General features: G+C 46.5%; 1 protein-coding gene across 2 annotated transcripts in view; it reads left to right on the plus strand.

Moving 5' to 3' along the window:
* The window catches only part of SMARCAD1 (SNF2 related chromatin remodeling ATPase with DExD box 1), a 690,140-nt gene that overhangs the window by 622,464 nt on the left and 45,665 nt on the right, over positions 1-22,011 (plus strand). For both annotated transcript variants that reach the window (XM_069238045.1, XM_069238053.1), the window contains one exon: positions 1,710-1,892. In XM_069238045.1, the coding sequence (XP_069094146.1) occupies positions 1,710-1,892 (183 nt within the window). The remainder of the gene's footprint in view (positions 1-1,709; positions 1,893-22,011) is intronic.

Raw genomic sequence — 22,011 nt, forward strand, 5'->3', positions numbered from 1 at the left:
ATGCCCATGCGCAATGGAGCCGAAAGGGAGGAGTCACTCGGTCCTGTGACTCGAAAAGACTTCTTCGAAGAAAAACAACTTGTAACACTCCGAGCCCAACACTAGATGGCAGGAACAGTGCACAGCATGTGAATCTGCAGCGGAACATGCCACGAACAGATGTACACTGGGTAAGTGACATTTTCCATATATATATAGCGACCAAAGCTGAGAAGGAGAATCAGCTGCCATCCTTCAAAGTACTTGTCCTCACAAGTTTAAAGTGGAGTATAAAGGTCACGGGAGCCCTGGAAGAAAATCCCTAAAACATTCCCACACTATGGTTCTCTGTGGGGCAGTTTTCTGACCCGCGTTGGGTCACTTAAGACTACTCCTATTAATCACTGTTGAGGGTGAGGTGACGATGTTATGCCATTAGAGAGCAGGTGATAGATTTATACATACCTGTCCTTTGTTTTTCAGAGGACTCTGCTGTTTCCATCCTCTCGAAACAGCCCTGGAAGGAGAGGACAACCAAGAGACAACCATCAGTCTCCTCTGGACGAGGACGAAGACCAGCCACCCAACAAACCACCCAAAACCCTTGGAAAGCCATTCACCTTTACCTGAATATTAAATACAATCTCAAAATTCAGAAACCTTCACAGCCTCCGTGTCCTTATATCAACCCTTTACTCCTACATTGGTCATATGTTCCGATGCCCGTGGAGAGCACTAAGAACCCTCAAAAGAGAGGAAAAGGTTCGTCCTTTGCCCCATGAGTAATCAGAACTGCCATAGAAAGTGGTTCATGCCCCAAAGTGAAACGTGGTTAGAGACGATAAAAAAGGAATGGCAACCCTCTTTATGGACAAAGATTTAAGCTGGAACCCCCTGAGTCAGGTGGGACACCGGAAGGAGAATGATGTTGGTGTGGCACAATGTCTTAGTCGGATAAGCTGCTGAGAAAAAGATTTGAAAATAAGTTAGCATTTTCGATCAGTCTGTATTATTGGAAATGCAGCCAAACATCTGTTTGATTTTAAAGTACCATATTGAGATTTTTTGTGTCTAATGGCAAAATCCATATTTGGAGTCACAGTAACTAAAGGGGAAAAAGCAGTTCAGAAGAGTGCTCTGCCAGGGCCTCGCAAGAGAATTAGATAGTGTTGTGTTGTGTGTATTTACTTTCATTTTATATATTTGTATGGTTCACTTTGCAAGATAAAGTGAACCTATCTGAGAAGCAGTTTAATTTATTAAAAACAACGTTGGTCAGCAGAAAAACTGTGTACTCTGTGTTTTTTTTTTTTATACACCACTCGAAACTGTAAAAAATGGAAACCCAAAAAGTCATTTAAAAATATTTTTAATCTAGGACTGCAATCTGTATTGTGATTTAAGAAGATCAATTGTGGTCATGTTTACAGAATTGAAAATCTGAGCGGCATGGTTGGGAAGTTTGACTTGGAGATTCGACCCCTTCGTAAACATGATTATGCAGAGACTGTCCTAACCAATTTTATATAATCCTCTGACCTTTTTCCTGGCTTCAGGGCTGCAGGGGCATGAAAACCTATAATAGGCATCTTAGTGAAAAAGTTTTGTGATGTCTAAAATTTTGAATGTCTTGTCTCCAATTGTACTTGATATGACGGTTGTGTTACCTGTGTTATTAAATCAATGTAGACTGTATATTTCCATAACCTATGTGCCTTTTTGTATTTTAGGATACATCTTATAGATGAATACAATACAGATATGGATATTTTTATATTCCTTTTATCGACTAAAGCCGGTGGCCTTGGTATCAACCTCACCTCTGCCAATGTTGTTGTTCTTCATGACATTGATTGTAACCCGTATAACGACAAGCAAGCTGAGGACCGCTGTCACAGAGTGGGGCAGACCAAGTAAGAGTGTTATCAGTATTTTTATGAGTGGAAAACATGTGTTTACTCTTCCCTTAAGGATTCAGTAATCTTATTCCTGGCAGAATGTCCTCAGTCCAGAAGTGTTCTGAAGTTGTGGGGTCAGCAATACAATATTTATACTCATTTTTGCACAAAGCCCTGCCCCTCCTTGCCCTGGCCCCATATTCTTGAGGGGGTTGGAGACTCGATCGTGTAAGGACAGGCAAAGCCCTCTCCAGGTGAAAGTGTAAACTCCTCCCACCACTCTAGCCCAGGAAGACCCATCAGGATATGCAGTACACACCTCAGCTCCCTTTGTGTGACTGTCTAGAGTGAATTCACAAACAGCCCAACTGTCAGTCTGAACCAGACATGTATTCAGCAGCTAGGCAGAGGCACAGAATGGTTAAGCAAGAAAATGCCCACTTTCTAAAAGTGGAATTTTCAAACTTGCAATCTAACAGCCAACGTCGCCAAAACATGTATTTTTAAATTGTGAGTTCAGATATCCCAAACATCATATCTCAGTCTGCTCCCAAAGGCAATCCCCATGTTAAGCTATGGGAGAGATAGGCCTTCCAATAGTGAAAACCGAATTTAGCAGTATTTTACTATCAGAACATGTAAAACACAACACAGCAGTACATGTCCTACCTTTAAATATGCTGCACCCTCCCCATGGGGCTGTCTTGGGCCTACCTTATGGTTGACTTACATGTAGTAAAAGGGAAGGTTTGGGCGTGGCGAGTGAGTGCACTTTCCGGGCAAATTGGCAGTTCAACACTGCACACACAGACACTGCAGTGGCAGGTTAGAAACATATTTCATGTGGATGGCACAATTAGTGCTGCAGGCCCACTAGTAGCATTTGATTTACAGGCACTGGGCACACATAGTGCACTTTACTAGAGACTTACCAGTAAATCATATATGCCAATCATGGATGTACTAAATGCCAATAGATATAGAGCACTTGCACTTTAGCATTTTCAGCAGTGGTAAAGTGCCCAGAGTCCTAAAACCAGCAAAAACTGATCAGAAAAAGTAGGAGGAAGAAAGCTAAAAGTTTGGACATAATTCTGCAACAAGCGCCCTTTCCAACAGATAATTCTAATTGCAGGTTATTCTACTTCAAATTCTCCCTAAATGCCATACTGATTCTCAAAATTTTCCCCAGCAATGATCCTCTGTGCCAGTAGGTGGCATCATAAGGCACAGGGCTGGCTCCATCCTGTCTTGGAAGTGACATAGTGGAGCCACACATAAATGCCACCCCTTTTATGGATTCTGACGTGGATCCTAAGCTCCACTTCCACATTCGTCAGCCTATAATGATTTCTTTACTTTTAAAAAACAGGGTATGGGGAACGACGTTCCCTCTTAAAAGCTACAAGCTTCAGGTTATTTTCTGATTGCAGCAAACACATGTCGGTCACAAACCTTCACAGGTGAGTCTCTGGTGTCTGGGTTTGGGGCATTCCTCGGTGTGCTGTCATGCACCTGCATGTGATTTGGGACCACAAGGGAAACTGTACTTTGATCAACATAAGAAGATGTTGAGACCCTCACATACACCCCACTTCTGCCGCAGGTCACAGGCTTGTTCTAACTCTGAGAGCGGTTCTTGAAAAATGGCTACCCCGCAGTCATCCAGTAAGTCAAAGTCTAAACAAAAACATTTTGTAAAAAATGAAGCGGGAATACAATCACATCCTGCCTCTCTGTGTCTAAGGCAAAGATACGGGGAAGCTGTGATGGCAGTTTGTTTACTCCGGGCTTCCTGAGCACAGAGTCAAATCCCCTGTTGATCCTGCCATGCTCTGAGTTTCCAGGGCCATTAGCTAAACACTGCACACACAGCAAATAGAGGCATGCAAGGAGGTCATGTTGCAGATCTTAAGGTCTTTTCCCGGATCCCTTTGGCGTGCCTTTTAGTCCTCTCAATCCACAGATACCTCCAGTTGGGTTACTGATGGCAAAGCCTTCGCTGGCATGACTCACCCCTTGGAACCTGTTTCTAGTCCAGTAGCAACTTTGGTACGCAGGTCTACTCTGGCACCTGGAGCTGTGCCAGGCTGCCAGTATTCAGCACCTATGCCAACATCGCTGGTGCTGGATGAATATCCTCTCTAAATTCCAAATGCCCACATTGGCCTACATTTTGGCCACTCTGGACCAAGATGATTGGATAGTGTCCTGGCACCTGCAGGATGTGTATTTTTATGTACCTGTGTATACCGTCCCACAGGTGTTATCTGCGGTTTAAGTTTGGCCCAGAGCATTTCCAGTTTGCAGGGCTCCCTTTTGCCCTTATCATTGAACCTCGGTTGTTCACAAAAGTTATGTCAGTGGTTGCTGCACATCTTCAGAGGTTTGGCATACCAGTTTTCATCTACCTTGACAACTGGCTGTTGAAGACTGGCTTGCCACAGTAGGATGTAGACCACTTCAGACAACGATGGAACTACTGACATTGTTGGAGTTCACAATCAACAAATCCTTTGCATGGGTTGCCATTCATTTTGGCCATCCTGAACACTCTGCAGTTCAAGGGTTTTCTGCAACTGTATTGAAGCTCGGACATGAGGGCCATGATCCCAGTGTTTCAAGTCTTGGTCCTGGATTTCTGTGAGAGCAGCTCTGAGTCTCTCCCCGCCTTTTAGCCTCCTGTATCACACTGGTTGACTCAGCCAGGTGGACCATACAGGCTCTGCAATGGTATTTGAAGTTCCATTGGGTCCCGGACCAAGGAAATTTGATGGATGCCATTCAGACTTTGGAAGATACGGCTCAGTCTGTAGTGGTGGTGGCTCAAATACATTTGGTCCAGGAGCTTGTCCCTTTCCCTTCCCTACCCAGGGCTGATGGTGGGGAAAGATATGTCACCACTGGGTTGGAGAGGTCATCTGAAGGAGATAGAAATTATAGGATTCTGGTCTCCAGCAAGAGCCCAGGTTTATACCAATGTATTGGAGTTGCAGGCCATTCGCCTGGCATTGAAAGTTGATGCAGGTCCTCACAGACAACACTACCAAGTGGTAGAGTAACAAGCAGAGTGGATGTGGTCTTGGAATCTGTGGCAGAATGCAATGCACCTTTTGAGTTTGCTGGAGCATCAGGGCATTTCACCACCAGCAGGATCCTTGTATACCAGGTTGGGTGAGCACCTGGATGATCACAAATTAAGTCTGCATTCTGAAGGAGGGCATTTTACGACTGTGGGTAGAATTTTGGCTGGATTTTTTTGCAACTGTCAAGAACTTGCGTGTTGAAGTTTCCATAAAGACACTCGCTTGGAGATGCATTCCTGATGGAATGGGTCACTAGACTAGTGCTCACCTTCCCGCCCCTGCTTCACCTGGTCTGGGTTCTGATGTGTGTAGTACCCTGAACTTCTCAGTATGAGCACTGCCCTCCAATCAGTCTCCCATTCTGAGGTTCGCAGGTCATAGCATCCCATACAGCATCCCTAAACCAAATGTACACATCTACACTTTTATGTTTGGAGATTAAGTGGCAGCAGTTTATTGCATTTTATCTGCCACCTGATTTGGGGGACTTAATCCTTATCACCTCCATTAGGTTCTTTTACACCTGGTACTGGGACAAATTTGTTGCCTGTTATGGAGTTTGCAAGACAGATCCTTTACAAGCCAAGCTGTTGGATGTTCTTCTGCTTGTGAGGTCTTTAGCCTAACAAGACCTTGTGGTGGTCAGGATGAAAAGTTACTTTCCAGTCCTTTCAGCCTTTCTATATTTGCCAAACCAACCATCCTTGTTTAAATTACATGTTGTCATGCGGTTTATTAAAGGCTTAACTCACATGTTCCCTTCCTATCTGTTTGTGATGCTACAGTGGGAACTTAACTTGGTCTTGATGTTTGTCTAAGCCATTCAAGCCAATGCACAGCTACTCTTTGCTCCTTCCAATTGTAAGTACTGTTTTCTTTATTGCTATCACTTCAGCCCATTGCATGAGTGAATATTAGGCACTGTAGGTGCAACAGTACTACACTGCTATATTTCTGGACAAACTGGTGCTGATGACTTGGGTGGCCTTCTTGTCCACACTTGACTCCCTTCCAGGTTTGTCAATTCATTGCCCTGCCAATGCTTTTCGCTTCTCCCCTGCCCCCGAAAGAGGAGGCAAGACTTCATTTTCTGTTTCAGCTTTTTGTGAGGGTCTTTAGGGCAAAGAAAGGAAAGGTGGTTCAGAAGAGGGCTTTGTCAAGGGCAGTAGTCATCTACATTAGGGTCTGCTATGCACTGGCCAAGAAACAGCCTCTGGAAGGCCTAAAAGCCAATTCCACCAGAGCCTAGGGTGTTACCACTTCAGTGGCGTCCTGAGTGCCTGTCCTTGATATCTGCCAGTCTGCGATGTGGAAGTTGGTGCACTCTTTAATAAAGAAGTACTGCCTCAACAGTAAGGACATTTTATTGTTCAGTCCTGCAGGAGTTTCTGGTCTGAGTCGACTCCACAGATCCTCCACCTCGTAGAAGTACTGCTTTGATATCTACTTAAGATGATGGATCTGAGGTTAGAAGTATCCATCATAACAACAAGTTGCCTTCAGAAAAGCTCTCTCATATGAATGCTCTTATCTATCTGCAGATTGTTCACTGCTCTCCAACCTCCCTTGCTTGGGTAGGCATACCTTGATCCTTTCTCGGTGGTTTAAAATACATACAAAAAACATGATGAAAAGTGATATTTAAAAGTAGTTTAGTTGGTGGTTTATAACGCATAAGGTTGTTACATCCCTATTAGATGGTGTAAGTCTATTATCACCATAAGAATATGTTCACCCTAAGAAATATCCTCCAAGCCCCAGACAGGATCGGAAAACCTTTGCCCCTGCTCCCCCAACCCAGAATTATCTCATCAGTGCTTCCAAATGGCATTATGTGGCCTCACTTGTGACCCCCCACTCCCAGATGTGACCAAATCACAGTATATAAACTGTCAACCAGTGCACTTTAGTAAATTCCAGTGTGTTTTTTGGGGTCTCCCCAATGCAGGTCCAGAGCTCATCTCAGTGCAGCAGTCTAGAATCTTCTTGGCTAGTCACTTGGGAGTGAGCCTGCTCTTGTAAGCTTAAAGGGCTGCACCTGCATTTGATTAGAGTCTCCTCTAGCCTTAATGCTACCCTCGAAGTAGACTATGGAGCCAACCTCCAAGCCACAGAAGTCAGCTGAACATGGAAGCATGTTTTAATGATGTTCCACTAGTAGAACATCTTTCTTGAGTCCAAAAATATACCTGTGTGAAGCATTATTTGCATCTGACTAGAGTCAGGTAGTCCAATCTTCGGGGAGTATGAACTCGCATACCTTTCCCACAGCACCTCAGGACAGAGAGTCTTTGGGTTGTAAAGTCCTTACCCTAGGCAGCCTTACCCTCTGCACTGTGGACACCTCTTGCCTCTTGGACTGCTGTGTGCATGCCCTGTTAAATCAGGTGAAACATAGACATCAGTCTACCAGCCCACATGAAATGGCCCTTCTTGAAGCTGATCCACAACTGTTCAGATGCTTTCAAATAAGGCCCTGAAGTGTATGACCTGGACGCTACAGATGCCATAGCTCATTTTATGTACACTGTCGTCCCGATCGATCGCCAGAGCTAGATGTGTTCTACTAGCTTCTAAGGACTTGGTTGAAGTGGTAAGGAGCCCTTGCTGTAGTGAGCAGAGGGGTCAGAAAGGTTGGTACCACTAGAAGAATGAGGCAAAGGATTTTATTCCCTTTACTTCTTGGTTCCCAAGAACGACCGGTGTGGGTGGGAGGGAGAGCTCTAAGGTGCAGCCTCAACCTTCTGCTGTTGAACTCGTTCGTTCATAAGGAGAAGTTCAAAATCTTGTCCCTGAGACATATTTTATGTGTGTTGTTAATGGATGGAATTGGTTGGTGTCCCTGGACCTCCAGTAAACCTACTTCCATATAACATTTCATCGTGGGATCCCTCAGTTCACAGTCAACATTTGGACTGATGACAACACCTGATCCTAATACTAGTTATGGCAGCTTCACTGTAGTGGTTATTCTTCCATGTGAATGGCTGCTTTATTGGGGGAGTACCTGGTGCTTATCAAGGAACACCTTTAGCGCATTAGGACTCTCATCCATGGCTTGAGTTTTTTTGTCAACATGTCTAACCTTACCTAACTTCAGAGGCTAACCATTGTAGTAGTGATGAGCAAACATTCCATGAAGCTTTTTTCTCCTCAGATAAGTCAATGTTCATAGCATGTATGGCTTTAGATGTGCATGCTTGTCATACTCCTGCCATCTAGTATTCTGTTCAGGCGTTTGCAAGATGTTTTCTTTGAAGAGGTCTTTACAGTCACAAAATGTGATATGGCTATTTCCCTAGGTGTAGGTGTACATTGTGCATGGGCACTGGCTCAAGGTTAGACCCATCTGATTCAGACGTGCACTGAGTGAGCTCCAAGTTCGCTGTGTTCTAAACACATTTTCACCAGCCCAGTGAGGTTACTTTTCGATAGCAACAGATTTGCACAAGCTCCGGTACTTTCGTCTCCCTGGAATGTGAATACTTTTTGCAACATCAAAAACAATCATTGACACCCCAGGAGTTGAAGGCCCGTGCCACTCAAGAGCTGAGAACCGCTTTCAGTACTTTGCAAGAGAATGCTGCGTGAATGATGGAACAGATACCCTTTCAAAATTTCCCTTGCTGCCGTTTGAAATATCTGTGGGCAGTCCACCATGTAGTGTGCAATTTGAGCCTGTCACCTGACAATCCTGATAGCTCTTGGGCTTCGTACCTCGATTTCAGGTTCTTGGGAATTGAAGGGAATGGTGCTGGGCACACACACAACAGAGAATGTACCTGCAGAGCAACTCTGAGGCCCAAGACATTTTTAGGTAGAAGATCCCCTTGGTGCTGAGGAAGATGCTGGCCCATCTGGTCTCCTGGCCACACAACTGACATCTAGTCCAGAGACAGTGTCCTCAAGTGATTCTGAGATGGAGATATAGAGCCAGCTCTGAAGACCAGCCCTCTCACCTAGACAATGCCCCTCATCTAGATTATGCCCCTCACATCTAGACTACCCCAGTGTTGTGAGTATCATTTGGCTCCTGAGGCCTACGTTACCAGTCTAGGACCCCAATAGAAGTCCCATGCCGAGGGAGTCTGGCATCAAGCCTTGTGCATAGACACAAAGGAAAGGCAAGCCAAGGGTTCGATCAGCCTTTAGGCTCCAGACGGCTTCAGCAAAAAATATTCTGAGCCAAGAAAGCCTCTGCCCAAGAGCATTCAACCCTCCCTTCCTCATCAGCTGTCAAGCCTGTGCCACTCCATGGTGCTGAGCACCATAAGGCATGCCTGAAACAAGCACCAAAGGCTCCATCTTTGCTTGTGAACAAGATTCTGTTGACATCGAAGGCCTCCTCAATGCCAGAGTAGAGCTCAAGACCTCTGATGCTGAGCGATGAGTATGTTGAGTGACCAGTCCTTGAAAACCTCCAGAAAGAATTTGATGCCATGCAGCAAAACCTGTTTATCCACCCGGTTACAGGCAAAATCACAGCAAAGTTGCCACCTCTAGAACTTCTTACTTGAAACAGGAAAGAAGCCTTCGAGAAGAGACCCTTCTTAAGCCTTCCTCCCACAAGCTACTGCTGCTGAAGAGGGTCCCCTATTTCAAGTTTGACTCCAGGCATACATCTTTTTTATGCTTTTGATCAACACTCAGGCCATGGACCCACTAATGATCCCTGGGGTGACTGTAATGTGGATACTGCAGGTGACCCTGGTTTAGTCCATTACCCAGTTAAGGCCTCACCTCTGACATCATGGCCTATAATGAGGTGGTTCAAAACGCCACAGCCTTGTATAAAGTACACATTTATGTCACCATGATGATGAGGATGACTCCCCTGTGCAGACTCTCTACAAATCCTAGCGAACCATCCAGTTCCTGCCCAAATTGATGGGCATATTAAAATCTGGTCTGAATAACTTTATGGGTCCTCTGTAGGCGAGGGTGGTGACCCTGTGTGTCAAAAAGAAATTCAAACCTTTACTTTGTGACCCACTGTAATACCGGGTAGGTTCTATGCGAGACTCTTGTGGTTCGCACAACCTGCAAGTACGCCTCTGCCGAGGTCACTGATTCTTCTGCTTTCTACAAGGAGACCAAGAAGAGTAATGCAGCTGTCAAGAGGGTGGCAGTTAGAGCAGCAAGCCATTGGTGTATAGCCAGTTATGTGCCACTCCCGTCAAGATACAGGTTGAGGTAGATGAAAAAACAATGTAAGCATCTCACAAAGCATTAAGGGGAAAGGAGGGGGAGTATATAGCATCTGAAGGCTCACTGATCTCTAATGCCCGCATTTGCTGTGCGTTAGATGTTGGGGCATCAATACTAGTGTTATCCTTTGGAGCCATGCCTGTCTCCGTATCTCTCGGGTCATGCTTAAAGTCCAGCAGCATTTTCTTAACCTCCAGTCCAGCAGGGAGCACCTTTTCTGGCCTTAGGTTGAGGAGATGCTGGATCACATTATTAAAGATACGGAGACAGCAAAGTCCATGGAGACGCTCAAGACCACTCTTTACAGGGTCTTCTTTCATAAATAGCAGCACAGGGGACAAAAGAGACAACCTTGCCGAAGCAACTGCACTCCTACCAGAGGCAGCAGCAGTCCTTCCACCAGTGAACTGGAAGGAAGTGCAACATTCTCTTACAGGGGTAAAAGCAGGGATAAGAGTGAAGATGGCTCTAGCAGAGAGGCTGCCACTGCCAGTGACTTGTTCGGTCTCCTCCTTCCCCACTGCCCCCATCTCTTTAAATGACACGTTATCTGTCGGGGGATGATACGTGGTCTAGTATCTCACTAGGAAGAAATCAAGTCTGACAGGTGGGTTCTAGCTGTGGTCCTTCACAGCTGTTGCATCAGGCTATACGCAAACCTTCCCAACATCTCACCTAGTACACATGTTCTCATCAAAGAACATTTCTCCCTCCTTAAAGAAGGGAGCATCCTCATACAGAATGGCACCATATTATGGGTGCCCACCTCAACAAAACAGGAGAGCATCTAATCTCTACTTCCTTATCCTCAGAAAGGAAGGCTACCTCAAGCCAATCCTTGACTTATGGCCCCCCTCAACCGCTACATCCTATCTAATAGACTTCTAGCTGCATATTCCTTACCTTAGAATTTCAAGGTGTCAGCTTGGAACCCAAACTTTTTGCTGAGCAATACCCTTGCTCGCACCTTTGGGTGGCGTCGTTCAGATCCGTGTGGCATTGTTGGAGCAGTCTGTGATGTCACGATCACCTATAAAGCCACCACCCAGTCACACGTATGTCAGTTCTTTTCCTTCCAAGCCAGTTAAAGCGCATATCCGAATTAAAGCTACCCTCTGTCTTTTTTGACAGGCCGTTTTTCAGCTTTTTGTCGAAGATTTTTGTTGTCTGTGCGAAGGATGACACCTAGGAAGACTGGGTTCAAGCCGTGCAGCTCCTGCCACAGCGCCATGTCGGTGACGGACTCCCATAAGGTATGTCTCAGGTGTTCAGACTGAGACCACGACTCAGTTGTGTTCCAACTGCTGGATGATGGTTCTGAAAGCTTTGAGGGAGTGGTCCCTGAAACTCATTGCGGCCCAGCACTCGACATCTGCTGGCGCGACTCCTCGGAAGTCATGGTCCTGGTTGAGCACAAGGTCGTGGGAATGCTCCAGGTGCCCCAAGTCCTCTTCGTCCAACTCGAGATCCTCCGGACACTCAGGGAAGAGGCACAAGAAGTAGTAGTTCTGGCAGACTTTGACTTCACCTTGCCTGTTGGCTGACGAGGTGAGTCGGGTCTGTTGAGGTTCCAGGCACAGTTCCGCAGAGCCGTTGCCTGGGACGACTTCAAGCTTCCCTCCCTTTCCGGGAGTCTGAGCGACCCCCGCTCAACTCAGAATTTTACGAGGCCATGCGTCTTGTAATTGAGTGGGCTGACCCCTCTGGCATGCCTTCAGGGTTGGCAGGGGACCCATCAGGTTCGACGCCAGAGGCTTCGGTGCCGATGGGGGTCTCTTGGATCCAATATCGAATCTGGAAAACAGTGCCTCCTCTGGTGTCGCTCCTGACGTCGACGCTCCCCGTGCCACTGATGTCCACCGGTAGTGCAAGCCCCATTATAAAACCAAATGATCTGGAGCGGCGTTGCGCAATGCCGATTCCAGCACTGACCGCGCCAACAGGACGTGTAGGCCACACTCTCCCAAGCAGTCAAAGATGGGAGACATGCAGCCAAGCTTACTATCAGGTGTGGTTTGGACACAGTTGACTCGCTGGGTAGAGCGATTTCGTCGACTGTGGCCCTTCGTCGCCCTGCCTGGCTTTGTACATCTGGCTTTTCAGGGGATGTCAAGGCAACCCTTATGGACATGTCCTTTGATGGGTGCTACCTATTTGGTGAAAAGGCAGACACTGCGCTGGAGTGCTTCAAGGACTCCCGGGCTGTGGCCAAGTCCTTAGGCCTCTCGGTGACCCCTCCCCAATAGTCCATCTTTCGACCCCTTTTGAGGCTTCGGAAACAGCAGGGTACCACGCCATCCACAGACCAACCACAGTCCTCCGTCAGGTCAGCATTCTGTTTGGGGCCAAGGTTGTCCCCCAACCAGCAACCCCTCCTCCACAGCACCCAAGTCGTCCCAGTGTGATTCTGCAAGACCATACGCATCCAGTTGGAGGGAGGATTCAATTTCATTTCCCTCACTGGCAGTCTATAACATCAGACAAAGGCGTCTTGCAGATCATACAGAAGGGCTATTTCCTCTCCTTCCAGTCATTCCCTCCCTCTATACCTCTGTTAAAATAACAGCTGATGGAGGATCACATAGTCTTGCTACGTGACAAAGTTACGTCTCCTTTGGCCAAGGGATCCATAGAAACAGTCCCGCTGTCAGAAGTAGGCAGTGGTTGCTATTCCTGCTATTTTCTGATACCCAAATCGAACAAGGGTCTTCTTCCTATTCTAGATTTACGGGACGTCAATCTCTTCCGCAACAAGGAGAAATTCAAGATGCTCACTCTTGCTCAGGTCTTAGCTACCATAGACCAAGGAGACTGGATGGTAGCGTTGGACTTGCAGGATGCGTATTTTCACATCCCCATCCTGCTTGCCCAGAGTCTTTACTTGCGGTTCAAGGTGGGCCACGAGCACTTTCATTTTACCATGCTCCCCTTTGGTCTCACCAGTGCCCCTCGGTTGTTCACCAAAGTGATGGCAGTGGTAGCAGCTCATCTGTGCAGGTTAGGGGTTTCAGTCTTCCCCTACCTTGATGAATGGCTGTTGAAGGCTCCTTTGCACCCAGGCTGTTGTCACCCACCTTCAGACTACGGCCAACCTCCTGCAGTCGCTGGGGTTCACTATAAACGTGCCGAAGTCAAACCTGACTCTCTCTCAAACAAACCCTTTCATTGGAGCTGTTCTAGACACAATGCAGTTTCGGGCCTATCCTCCTGAACAGCGAGTCCAGGATATTCAGATTATGATTTTGATGTTTCGGATCTCGGAGGGAACGGCAAAAGATCTGCAGTGGTGGTTAATGAACTGCGATTGGGTCAGAGGCACGCTCCTTTCCCTTCCCCAACCAGATCTCGCAGTAGTGACAGATGCATCACTTCTGGGATGAGGCGGCCATCTGGGAGAGGTGGAGATCAGAGGCCTCTGGTCTCCAATGGAATCCGGACTCCATATCAATTTACTGGAGCCACAGGTGATCCGACTGGCATTGAAAGTATTTCTTCCTGTTGTAAAAGGGAAGATGGTGCAAGTGTTCACGGACAACACTACTGCAATGTGGTACGGGACAAGCAGGGTGGTGTGGGGTCCTGGACCCTTTGTCTAACGGCCCTGCGTCTCTGGTAATGCTGGAACAGCAGGGCATAACCCTTGTGGTTCAACACCTGACAGGTTCTCTGAAAGCCAGAGCAGACTAATTCAGCCGTCGAGGCCTAGCGGATCACGAGGGGGGTTCAGAAAGCCCTAGACACCAGGGATTTTTTTTTTTGCATCAGTTTCACGCCTTGGGAGGCACATTTATTTTAGGCCGATCTGCCCCTAAGGGGGGCAGAAACCATTAGTGTTGATAATGGGGTCTTTGGTTGGCAGTCAGGTTACCCCCTGTCCAAGCAAGGACCCTCACTCTAGTCATGGTAAGTCACACACAATCCAAATGATCCTGTGCCCAGTCAGGCTTAACTTAGAAGGCAATGTGTAAAGTATTTGTGCAATAAATCATGCAATAACACACTATAGCACAACAAAAATACACACACAGTGTTTAGAAAAATATATAATATTTATCTGATAACATACAGGTCAAAACGATTAAAATGCAATAAGTATATATTGAGATTTCACTGTAAAAGTGATATAAAGTGTCTTTAGTCTTTTAAAAGCAATAAATGTCTCTTTCAAAGTACCTGGTTCGCATTCAAAATCTGCGCAAAGAACCGCAGAGGAGGAGACGCGTGGAAAACAGGGAGGTGTGCGTCAATTTCTCGGGCCGCACACGGCGATGCGTTGTTTAGTTTTCACGCAGGGACAGCTGCGTGTCGATTTCCGGTGCTCGGTTTTGGATCCTCTTCGGGTTGCGGGGTTTTCAGGACGCCCCGGGAATGAGTTGTGGATTTCTGGCGCTGACAGGACGAAGTCACAGGGGCTGCGTCGATCCGATGGGCGTTGAGTGGAAATTTCTACTGCACGGCAGGTGCTGCGTCGATTCCTCTTTGGAAGTCGGGCTGCATCGTTCCAGCTCAGCTGTGCGTCGATCCAGTAGGCCGTGCATTGAATTTTCGTTTGCTACGTTGGCATTGCCTCGATCTTCTCGTTATGAAGTCGGGCTGCTCCAACTTTGCTGGAAATCACACTTTTTTTCCACATTTTTGTGATGGAACCTTCCGGAATCTGCAGGAATCCACAAAATTCCTACCACCCAGCATTGTCTCATCTATACCGATAAAGATTCTGCCCCACTTGTCAGCCTAAAATTTTTTATTTTTGTTCAAACTGCCCTTTTGGACTCGCTTTGGTTCCCCCTCAATTTCAACTTGTTTTAGTCTCTTACCTGTCACAGGCACTTGGCCCACCTACACAGGTGTGGTATCATTTTTACTGGGACACTGAGGGGAACGTTGGATGGTAGGAAATTTGTCCTGGCGCGGTGATCCCACACAGAAACGTGGGAAAAATTTGATTTTTTTTCTTTTTTTTAGCTAAATTTGAGGTTTGCTGAGTATTCTGGGTAAGAAACACTGGGGATCCACGCAAGTCACTCCTCCCTGGACTCCCTCGGGTGTCTGGGTTTGGTAGGTTTCCATAGATGGCTGCTGAGCCCAGGACTAAAAACGTAGGTGCCCACCCCTCTCCCCTGGCAAAACAGCTAGTTTTTGATTATTTTGATGTGTCCAGATAGTGGTTTGGGGCATTTCATTCGCGGGCACTAGGCCTACCCACACAAGTGAGGCACCATTTTTATCGGGAGACCTGGGGGAACCCTGAGTGGAAGGAAATTTGTGGCTCCTCTCACATTCCAGAACTTTCCGTTACCAAAATGTGAGGAAAAAGTGTTATTTTGGGCCAAATTTTTAGGTTTGAAAAGGATTCTGGGTAACAGAACCTGGTGAGAGGCCCACCTGTATTCCCCTAGTTGTCTAGTATTAAAAAATGCACAGGTTTGGTAGGTTTTCCTAGGTGCCGGCTTAGCCAGAGGCTAAAACCTCCAGCTAAGCACTTTCTAAAAACACGTCAGATTTCAATGTAAAAATGTGATGTCCATGTTGCGTTTCCTGTCGCGAGTATTAGGCCTACCCATGCAAGTGAGATGCCATTTTTATCGGGAAACTTGTGGGAACACAGAATAGCAACACAAGTGTTATTGCCCCTTGTCTTTCTCTACATTTTTTCCTTCCAAATATAAGACAGTGTGTAAAAAAGACGTCTATTTGAGAAATGCCCTGTAATTCACATGCTAGTATGGGCATCCCGGAATTCAGAGATGTGCAAGTAACCACTGCTTCTCAACACATTATCTTGTGCCCATTTTGGAAATAGATACCTATTTTTCACTCTTTATATTTCAGCAAATGAATTGCTGTATACCCAGTATAGAATGAAAACCTTTTGCAAGGCGCAGCTCATTTATTGGCTCTGGGTACCTAGGGTTGTTGATGAAACTACAAGCCCTATATATCTCCGCAACCAGAAGAGTCCAGCAGATGTAACGGTATATTACTTAAAAAAATCTGACACTGCAGGAAAAAGTAAAACGTGAAGAAAAATTGCAATTTTTTTTTTTTTTTTTTTACAACAATTTCATTTTTTATTTTTTTATTTCAGCTGTTATTTTCTGTAGGAAAACCTTGTAGGATCCACACAAATGACCCCTAGCTAAATTCAAAATTTTGTCTACTTAACAGAAATGGTTAGCTTTCCGGGATCCAGCATTGGTTTCACACCCATTTCTGTCTCTAACTGGAAGGAGGCTAAAAGCACCAAAAATAGTAAAACCCACAAACTCTGGGTATCTCTAGAATCCCTAGGATGTTGGAGGAAAAAAAAGACGCAAATTTGGCATGGGTAGCTTATGTGGACAAAATGTTATGAGGGCCTAAGCGCGAACTACCCCAAATAGCCCAAAAAAGGCCTAGCACCTGAGGGAGAAAAGGCCTGGCAGCGAAGGGGGTAAAGGGCTTGTATATATGTTTCCCCCTACACCCTTTGTTATGCCTCAGTGGGACATAAATCTTGTCCTCACATTTCTCATGTGTGCTCCCTTCGAGCCTTTACACAACTGTCCCCTCGGGCAACTCACCATGAAGACAGCCTTCTTATAGTTGCAGTAACATCCGTGAGGAGGGTGAGTGAGATGCAAGCTCTCTCATCTAAGCTACTGTATCTAATTATGTTTCCAGACAAGGTAGTTCTCAGAACACGTGCCTCTTTCCTTCCCAGGGTGGTGACCCCATTTCATCCGGGTCAGAATATCACCCTGCCCTTGTTCTTTGCTCCACCGCATCCCTCTATGCAAGTGGAGCGACTCCACCGTCTGGACACAAAAAGAGCCTTGTCGTTCTACCCTGACCGCCCAGAAGAGTTCCGGTGGATGACCAACTCTTTGTGAGGTATGTGGGATCAAAGAAGTGTCGGGCAGTGCAGAAACTAACCATTTCACGCTGGATCATTCTCTGTATTAAGATTTGCTACGCACTTGCCAAGAAGCAGCCTCCTGAGGGCTTGATGGCTCTTTCCACTGAGGCCATGGCTGCTAGCACTGTCCTAGCACAAGGTGTTCCAGTCCTGGATATCTGTCAGGCAGCAACGTGGGCATCCTTGCACACGTTTGCAGAAGACTACTACCTGGATAATCAGTTCCAGAGAGATGGACACTTTTCCTGTTTGGTCCTACAGGACTTTCTAGTGTGAGAAGATTTATCTGCAGCCCACTGCCAGGAGGTTATGGATTGGGTATCTATTCTAAGGTAAGGAATCTGGAGCTAGAAGTCTATCAGATGAGCAAGTTAATTACCTTCGGCAACACATTATCTGTTCGAAACTCTAGCTAGCTGCAGATTCCTTATAACCACCCATGCCTTCCCTCGCTGCGGGTTCTAATAGGGTTAGGGATCATCCGTTTCAGGGCCCTAGTTTTTTGCACAGATGAACTTTTGGTTCTGTCCATGGCTCTGCCCTTCTGGCGTGGAAGTTTGTGCATAAAAGAACAGACGTACGCGCACTGGGGGTGGTGCCTTTAGAGGCGACCCTGACATTACAGACGGCCTCAGTAACACCAATATTGTGGAAATATTTTATGCAACAAAACTCCTTTTTCCATACTTGTGTATGAAAGCACCTACAAATACATGAGTTCAGACTACCATATGATTTAATAGACTTTATTGTGGGTCTTCAATAATCTGGACTACATCCACAATTCACATAGCTGTTTTGCCACTTAGTTCACCAGTGGCACTGCCCCGAGTGTGGAGACAGCAACAGGAATAGTTCTAAGTTCATGTTTTAAAACTACCACTTTAAATAACTACTTCTCACTGCAGTGCTTTAATGTATCTTTTTAATGACAAAGCTTTCATTTTTTTTTTATTTTGTAGCAATTTTATCATATTTTACTTGTTTGTTTTATGGTTTACTCAGCAAACATTTGCAGGGCTTGGCTCATGCACGGACTTTAAGAGCAAATCCAGACCCTTGCCTTGGCTCTCGGAGTTGATTTCTTGGCTCACCCACCTCTAGTATTTGCAAAGAGAGGACATTCATGTCTTCTAGAACTTGACGATTGGCTGATGAAGAGCAACAGCAAGCTGCATTGTCTAGCCCACATATAGTGAAGATGCCTGGTTCACAGCCTCTGCAAATGAACTCTTCCTAGGATCTATATTGGACGCAATCACTGGGCAAGCTTACCTGAACTAGGAGAAATCACAGTCTTTCAGCAGCTGCTAATTCTTTTTTAGCCCAATCGTCTGCTCACAATGAGTACTGTCATGCTCCTTCTAGGGCTGATGGTCTCATGCTTTGCCATTGTTCCAACACGCAAGGCTTCCTATGCACCCCTACAAGAGTGCCTCACGGTTTAGTAGTGCCAAGCAGAGGATCACTGTAAGCATCTAGAGTTGATAAAGGCCAAGGGATAGAGTTCTCAGCAATGTTGGAACTCCAGCAACTTGTTGCAAGGCATGCCTTTTGCAGGACGGGTGTCATAGGCGACAATCAACCCAGACTCCTCTCTCTCACATAGTGGGGCATGCATCTCAACAACAAGACTGTCCAGGGAATGCGGCCCACTCAACAACAGTGTCCTCATATCAACTACATGCAGCTGGTAGCCATTCACTTAGCTCTTAAAGTTTTCTTAAACTCATTTGGGACAAAGTAGTCTTCATCAAGACAGACAACATGACCGCTATGTACTACCTACAGAAGAAGGGCAGCACACACACTGTCAGCTGTCTTAGCCCAGGGGATTTGGCCTGGGTAGTTGTCACAACGTTCACATTATGGCAGAACATGTCCCAAGGGTGGGCAACACCTTTGCAGACTTGCTTAGCAGTGCGCATTAACAAGTCCACAAGTGGGAAACCCACCCCTCTACACAGGTACTTCCAGTTTTGGGCTACTCCACAGAGAGACCTGTTCGCCCCGCCAAAAAATGCTAAATTCCCAAACTTAGCCTGTAGGTACCCACAGTCCAAGGGCAATTCACTATGGCTGAAAGGATCAGGGATAATTGCCTGCACCTTTCCTCCTCTTACTCTGCTTTCCTACATGGTAAGCACCTTTAAACAAACCTCACTGATGCACAGTCTGGTAGCTCCAGCCTGGACATCACATCAATTGCAGTCCATTCTCATGGAAAAGTCCGTCAGCCCTCATGTGAGACTCTTGCTCAGGCTAGACCTTCTTACATGAGGCGTATAGATCCCAGATAGCTTCACCTTGTGATTTGGCATATGATGTCCTAGAATCTGAGTTCCTCAACCTTCCAGAGGAATGTATATCCTTCTTTAAGGAAGCCCAGGGAACCAGAAAATGGCCTGTTATACGGCAAAATGGAAAAGGTTTGTTCGCCACTATATTTCCAAGGTCTTGGACCCTCTAAAGCTAACGTACGCAACATTATTGCCTACTTTTTGCATTTACCGAAAATAGGCCTTTACTACACCTAATTTGTCTATACTTAGCTGAAGTTGCATTCTACATGTAGAATAAGGAGCATTCATCCCTCTTTACAATTCTAAATGTTAATGCTTTTGTGGAGGGTCTCGAGAGTGATGCCTCTCAGACTGTGTCCTGCACCAACATGGAATCTCAAGTGCAGATCTTCCAGTCTGTTCTTCCAGATGTGACCTGGTGGATGGATTCCTCCAACCTTTTGGGTGGGTTATCCCTTTAGCCTTCCACAGTCCGAGGCTGTGGTGGCCATGGATGACTCCAGGCTGGGCTGGACTGGAGTGTGCGGGCACTCAGTTTTGGAATGAAGGTGTTTCTCCATTCCATGTCCAGGAGCACCATTCAGATTCTGCTGGACAATACTACTACCACCCATTTTATCAACAGACAGCACTGTCTGGAGGGGTCATATGCACTGTTTTGGAAGTTATTTGACCTGTATAACTGGAAACGGCTCAGGAAATTGTCCCAGTAGCAGCTGAACTTGCAGATTCCCTCAGCAGAAGAGTGTGTCCTGTCGCCTCTCACTTGGAGGACTATGAGTAGGAACTACATTCTGGAATAGTGGAGGTGATCTTCCGATTCTGGTGTCCATATGTGAATCTTTGCCACAGCCCAGAGCAGGAAGACTACTCTGGTTTGTGCCATAAATGTCTCTCTTAAGGGTTCCCTGGGCAATACTCTCTGATTCAGCTGGTCTCAGGCTTGTTGTATACATTTCCACAGATTAGGCATCTGCCAAAGGTCCTGCTTAAGGTGTGGATGGATCAATCACAGATGATTCAGGTACTTCCAGAATGGGCAAGTGGTAACTGGTATTCAGATCATTTGGCATTTCCCCACCTCTTTCTCGCTCACACAAGGTAGACCTTCTCTTGGCAGCTCAGTAGTCCTGTTCTACACCTCATCCCCCAGACACTGCAGCTGCATGTTGAGAGACTGAGCTTTGCCTGCTAGAGTCCTTTAACTCCCTGTATCCTCTTAGCTGCCACTTCTGAGTCAAAGGAACACGTGTTCGTGTGGCATTAATCCTTTTCAGATCCACCTTTCTAATGGTCTGTGTCTCTTGCAGTGCAGGGCCTGGCTGTGATATTTGCTTGCCTTTTCTACCACCTTGTGTATTCTTAACCAGCCATACTTGTTTAGTTCACAACTAGAGGCATGTTGTCTAAAGTTTTTACATTACTTGTTGTAGGAAAATGGCTCCCTGTTGCAGTTACCCCAGTCCCTCCCCTCTCCCTCCCCCCTCCCCCCCCCCAATTTTTAACCTGATATTGATGCTGACTTGACTAAGAAATGTGCTGGGACCCTGCTAACCAGGACCCAGCACCGGTGTTCTTTCACTAAAGATGTACCATTGTTTCCACAATTGGCACACCCCTGGCACACAGATAAGTCCCTGGTAAAAGGTACCAGTGGTACCAAGGGCCCTGTGACCAGGGAAGGTCCCTAAGGGCTGCAGCATGTATTGTGCCACCCAAAGGGACCCCTCACCTAACACATGCACACTACCATTGCAGATTGTGTGTGTTGGTGGGGAGAAAAAGGCAAAGTCGACATGGCATCCCCCTCGGGTTGCCATGCTCACAAAATACTGCCTGTGGCATAGGTAAGTCACCCCTCTAGCAGGCCTTACAGGCTAAGGCAGGGTGCACTATACTACAGGTGAGGGCATAACTGCATAAGCAATATACCCCTACAATGTCTAAGTCTATTCTTAGACATTGTAAGTACAGTGTGGCCATGTTAAGCATGTGGTATGGGAGTTTGTCAAAACGAACTCCACAGCTCCATAATGGCTACACTGAATACTTGGAAGTTTGGGATCAAAATTCTCAGAATAATAAACCCACACTGATGCCAGTGCTGGATTTATTTTAAAAAAATGCACACAGAGGGCATCTTAGAGATGCCCCCTGTATTTTACCCAATCCTTCAGTGCAGGACTGTCTGGTCTGTGGCAGCCTGCCACTGAGACGAGTTTCTGACCCCCTGGGGTAAGAGCCTTTGTGCTCTCTGGGGCCAGAAACAAAGCCTGCACTGGGTGGAGGTGCTTAACCTGCCCCCCTGACCCCCCCCCCCCTTTGCAGGAACTGTAACACCTAGCAGTGAGCCTCAAAGGCTCAGGCTTCGTGTTACAATGCCCCCGGGCACCCCAGCTAGTGGAGCTGCCCGTCCCCTGGACACAGCCCCCACTTTTAGCGGCAAGTCCAGAGGAGGTAATGAGAAATACAAGGAGGAGTCACCCTCCAGCCAGTACACCCCCTAAGATGTCCTGAGCTGAGGTGACCCCTGCCTTAGGAAATCCTCCATCTTGTTTTGGAGGTTTCCCCCCAATCGGATTAGGGATGTGCCCCCTCCCCGCAGGGAGAAGTCAAAAAAATGGTGTAGCCACCCTCAA

Source organism: Pleurodeles waltl, chromosome 1_2, assembly GCF_031143425.1.
Source record: "Pleurodeles waltl isolate 20211129_DDA chromosome 1_2, aPleWal1.hap1.20221129, whole genome shotgun sequence".
In the NCBI taxonomy this organism is placed as follows: domain Eukaryota; kingdom Metazoa; phylum Chordata; class Amphibia; order Caudata; family Salamandridae; genus Pleurodeles; species Pleurodeles waltl.